Raw genomic sequence first — 5,549 nt, 5'->3', positions numbered from 1 at the left:
GAGCAGTGGGGCGGCCTGGCGGGGTCCCGGCGGCGCCCGAGAGGCGGCGTTCCCCCTGCCAGCGACGGCCTGCCGCGCTGGGGGGCCACCGGGGGGCGGGGGGGTCGAGCTCAGAACAGGATAGCGCTGAGCTACGGATAAACCGATTCTGAAGCGTAACGCGTTAGCTGCAGACCGACGGAGACCCGACTTCCAGACTCTGCGGGAGTCAGCGAGCAGGCTGCTTACCCGTTCTAATGCAGTTTAAGTGTCGTTCAAGTATAGACGCCAAACTCATTTTCACCCAAGCTCCGCAGTACGAGTTCCATTGCTCGCTCCAGACAACCAGCTGTGCACAATCTTCGGAGAGGTCTCTTCAGCAAGGGCTGTTCTCCAAGGTATTTCACAGCTGTGACAGCTTACTGCAATTTGCCGCATTTTGGGGGCCCATATCTTCGTTTCACCTGGAATGGGTTTTATTTCGTTAGTCGCCCTTGAGGCCAGAATGCACATCTCCCACCCTAGTACATCCTTTATATCCAATGTAGTTATCTGCAGGTCAGCTGTTACGTTTTGCCCACATCTTTCTGACTGCTTACAAAGTTCCAGATTGAGGGAGTTTTCCAAAATCTTTAAAGCATTTTTCATCTGATTTTTGGTATTTTTCCTGCTTCCTCCTCCCCCCCTCTCATATTTTATTGTCTGTCTGTGAATGTGCATAATTTATATTGCATGCTGATTTTCATTCTGACAGCTAGTCATACTACAAGCATGAAGATTGAAATAAAGGCCCGCAGTCTGGATTCAAAAGTTGTGCAACAAACTTCAGTTCCTAGCATCTCGCAAAAGGAAACACCAAAAGAATAAACATTACAGATTACCTCAACATTTAGAATTAATGCTAATGTTTGCTCTCCTGAAATAGACCAATTTTTCCTGTAATTGTCAGACCCAAAGATGTGGACATTCAGCTCTCTCTTATATGGAGCATGGTGTTCCTTTGCTGGTATCTTAGTGCCAGATACCATCACGCTTTTGTGATACAAGCTGTTATTCTTTTTTTTTTTTCAGGTGGTATTTATGGTATACATGTCAATGACATTATGCAGGTCAAACTTAAAACTGAGAAAGATGTATGAGGAGAAGGAAATTAGAGCAGTGCAGATTAATGCAGAAAGAAACTATTTCCAGCTACTCAGTTTCTTAGTAAAGAACATCCTAGAAAAATGATGGGGCTTTTAAATGTTAAAAACCCCAAATGCCAAGAGGTGATTTTTTCATCTCCTTAGGGAATACATTACTAGCTATACTGTCCTATCTATGGAAATGTTATGGAAAAAGAAATGCTATCTCATACTACTGCACTCTTCTTTGATATTGTTGGCTGTAATGAATACAGTAGAAGTCCCTGCACAGTAACAAAATCACTTCCTCTTGGATGTGATATGATGAAGTTTGTGTGAGCACTCTGTTTTTAGAACTGGTTGCTAAGAAGAGCTAATCTTTACAAACACTAATGGCTATGAAAGATGTTATGCTATATACATACACTGTTTCAAAATAAAAAGCTTGTATTTTTTCAGAATGCTCCTGGCCTTTCTTCTTCTCCATGTATGCTGTGGCTTTGGCTCTCTGAGCCTTGTATGCAGTCTGTGCTCAGGTTTTTTCTGTTAAGGTAAGTATCAGGCCAAATTCTGCTGGTCTGGAGTCAAGAGCTACACACACACATATACTGTACCACAGTCCAATCTATAGGTTTGGGTTTGATCACTGATATTAGTGTTTTGATTACATCATAAGTTTCTGTGGCCTTGAACCTTATAATGGAATCACCAAAAAAGAATGGCATCCTCTAATCCAGCCTCATATCCTGATGTCATCCCTGATGTGTGTCAAACCTACAAATACGCAGTGCTGGAAATGCATTGGCCTCCCTCGGCAATCCATACTGGAGCTTCGTGGTACTTACGTTCCGATTTTTTTTCCTACCCTCCAGTCTAAAATATTTGTGGCTGGAATTTATAACCTCTATTCCCTATGGACAGCAAGAGAAGTGCATTTCGTATTGTTTGCCATGAGAATGCATAAGCTTATTTGCGTCTCTGCAAGAGTCCTTAGTATCTGGGAAGACTGCCATCGCATTTCTTTTCACCTTGCTGTTCTGCACTTCTGATCCTTCTGTCCCCTGGAATCTCACCTAATCGAGTCAACTGCTTTGTCCATGGCTGTTCCCCAAACGAGGCTTTCAGCTGCAGATGAAGCCTTTACCAACGCTGTGTGAAATACAGATGGACTATGTGCCATAGGCTACCGACCTGTTCAGGGATCTCAGTGCAGTTTTCTTTTTTTTTTTGCAACTAACGACTTTGTTGAACTGCCTTCAACTCTGATCTATTATCCAGATTTTTTCCTTCAGATTTATGAAGCCAATTGTTTTCTCATCCTGGTTTTATTTAACTGATTATTCCTGAGTACATTACCTTTTACTTCTCTTTATTGACCTGCATTCAATCTTTTTAATTATTTCTATTGTTGCAATAATTTTGAATTCAAATCCTGTCCTCCAGCATACTTCTTACTTCCAACTTCAAATGTTTGTCTAAAGGTAATAAGCAGACATTCTATGCCACTTTGTTTAACCACTTACAGCATTATAAAATATTTATAAAACACAAACAAATAATGGTAGAATTTCACAACCATTTGGGACTTGTGTTGTACTGACATATATTCAAGTCTAGTGTACTCCATTTAGCAAAAAACTGCTAGCTTGTGTTGTGTCAGTAGAAATGACTCTAAAAGTTACACGGAATTAGGCCCAAGCTGCTTAATTCATCACTGTTCCCTCAACTTAATTGTTCTTCACATCACAAACCTCAAACTAAATTATGTCAAATTAGATGCTCAATAAATTCATAAATTAAAAGCAATGAATGGACAGTGCTTATTCTTTCACTGAATAGATGAAATAAAAGAGAACTTTATCTCTTAACTCAAACCAGACAAATAGAAAATGGTTAGCATGGACTAACATCACACTCTTCCTACTTCATGTCCCTTTTCCTCATGCTTTTAGTCAAGTACCTAGATCTACCTCTTTGAAATTTATCTTTAAAAGTTGGTAACCTCAATGTTGGGGCGTATTTTGAGTAAGTGGTAGTATCCGCAACACCCAATGATTGTGGCTGCACATGCTTTTGTACCTCTGCCTTAGGCTGTGTCCCTACAAGGTGGCAAATCTGACTTAATGAGCATATTGCAAAAACACTACAGCCATGAATCCATATGAGCTCACTGTAGCAGTTCAAATTTTGTTTTAAAATCTCCTAGAAGTAACTTAGTAGCAGCAGAGTGTTTATTAGGGCAGTACTGCTTGTTTGTGGTAAGCCAACATACAGCCAAAACAGAGCCTTCATAAACACGCCACCATACGCTCTGGATAATTTGACAGACATGTGCTGCGATTTCACACTTCATCTAGATCAAATTTCATTGCCATTTGATCCAGGATTGTACATGTCCTTTGTAATGGACATGAAGCCTTGATGTTACGTGTTGCTCACAGCACGAGAGCTGCTGCCTCTGGACCAACTGATCATAGCCTCCTTACCAACCGGCAGGTGACTATTGAAAGGAATTTTGAAAGAGATTATTTAATTTCTTTGCTTTTGCACAGCATCGTATTTCATTCTACTTTGTCAGCAAGAATAAGCAACTTGCACACAAATGTTTAAAAAACTTTCTAATTCCCCTACATGGAATAAACTCATTTAGTTTCTTAAATGTTTTGAGCAAAACATTGTTCTGGCTTCTTCAAGCAGTATCCAACATTGCCGGAAGAGCAGCAGGATTGGAGTTGAGCTAGAGAAGCTTTTTGAACTGAACTTTGTTTTGCTGAAAAACGTGGATGGGTCAAGAGAGCATTTTAAGACCTAGCACTGAATTTGTTAAATTGCTGGGAATGAAAATGATTCCTGCTTTTAAAAATTCCTCTGATCAACATGTTTTGTTCTAGAAATGTCACAAACTACCAAAAATATAGAATATATTCTTAATTCAGGACATTCTATTTACAGCTATTTAGACTTGACATTAGGAAGCATTTCATTTACCACCCAGTCGCACACTGGAACAGGCTTCCTAGGGAGGTGGTCGATGCCCCACACCTGTCAGTGTTGAAGAGGCATTTGGACAATGCCCATAACAACATGCTTTGACTTTTGGTCAGCCCTGAAGTGGTCAGGCAGTTGGACTAGATGATCCTTGTAGGTCTCTTCCAACTAAATAGTCTATTGTACTCTATTCTACTCTACTCTACTCTATTCTGTTCTGTTCTGTTCTGTTCTACAAATTCATTCTGTTCATTTCTATACCAAAAGGTAAGATTTAGCCTTTTTTGGGGTGGGAAGGAGAGCAAGCTGTTTTACATTTTTTCTTTTACCTATTGCAGAAACTTACTAGCCACTTGTCCATATACTCTAAGATAAACCATATACAGCAGTGGAACTCAAAACTGAGAATTTGCCCCATGGTTCCCAGACAAACTGGGCATTTTAACTTTCACGAGAACACAGATGGTTCTATTGCACTGTCCCAGCTCACATGAGCCCAGCCACCACTGAGTTCCACTGAAGTCACTGGGACTATTCACACAGAATAGACAATGCAATAGTATTAAATGTGAATAAGGCTGGCAAAATATGACCCTAACTCATTTTCATTACTGTAGGATATTGTATATTTTTTTCTGGAGCTACAATGACTTGTGTTTTGATATCTCTCACTATCAAGATTTAGATGCTAGGCGTGTGTGATTTCAGAGATGCCACCTTCCACACTATAGTCATCCGCATAGCTTGCCAACAGTTACGTCCATATTTTAACAAACAGATGAACACATTCTTTCGTCAAATTCAGCCAATCATGGCAATTAATCAACAATCCTCCTTCTAAATTATTAAAAAATTTAGCCAAGACAGTTCCCTGAACCCCCAAGTCCCACTTCACTTGGAGATCAAGCATTACTGGCTTCCCACCATATTCAGAGAATATGTTAAAATACAACTGGCTTTTTAACTGGAATGTCTGTGTATATGCCTCAAAAAATAGCATGTGAAGAGGGGATGGAGTGCAGCTTTACACTGTATTGCATCTAGCCCTGTATCTACTCCTTCTCATTTTAACACTGCCCCCTTTTCTCATTTTAACACTGCCCCCTTAGTGAGGCAGGAGCAAATCTCTAGTAACTACACGAACTTCAATGATATTATTTGTTCTAACGCTGAGCTGAATTTGATCCACTATCCTCAAGGGCAGTACAAATCTAATTACATGACATCTGCTGGCTTTATTATTATAAATCAGTGTTAAAGAAGTGTGAATTTGTTATGCTTTGAATAACAAAGAAACATATTTCCATACACTTCAGTGTTCAGTGACTTACAGACTTAACTCTGTAAGCACTGAGATCAGAAAATATTATGTATCACTTTCCTGCTTTCCCTGTTTCTCACACAAGATATTAAAATTATACTGCCAGTTTTATCTTACAGTCAGAAATTGTGTTCTAT

At 39.8% G+C, this 5,549-nt stretch overlaps 1 protein-coding gene across 1 annotated transcript in view; it reads right to left on the bottom strand.

Annotated features, from left to right (window-relative positions):
- The window catches only part of METTL14 (methyltransferase like 14), a 22,819-nt gene extending 22,542 nt beyond the window's left edge, over positions 1–277 (bottom strand). Inside the window, exon 1 of the mRNA XM_010575606.1 lies at positions 229–277. Coding sequence (XP_010573908.1) covers positions 229–277 — 49 coding nt within the window. The remainder of the gene's footprint in view (positions 1–228) is intronic.
- Positions 278–5,549: the final 5,272 nt, after the last annotated feature.

This window comes from Haliaeetus leucocephalus, unplaced genomic scaffold, assembly GCF_000737465.1.
Source record: "Haliaeetus leucocephalus isolate CR32 unplaced genomic scaffold, Haliaeetus_leucocephalus-4.0 Scaffold484, whole genome shotgun sequence".
In the NCBI taxonomy this organism is placed as follows: Eukaryota; Metazoa; Chordata; class Aves; order Accipitriformes; family Accipitridae; genus Haliaeetus; species Haliaeetus leucocephalus.
This window is presented reverse-complemented; position numbering and strand designations above follow the sequence as displayed.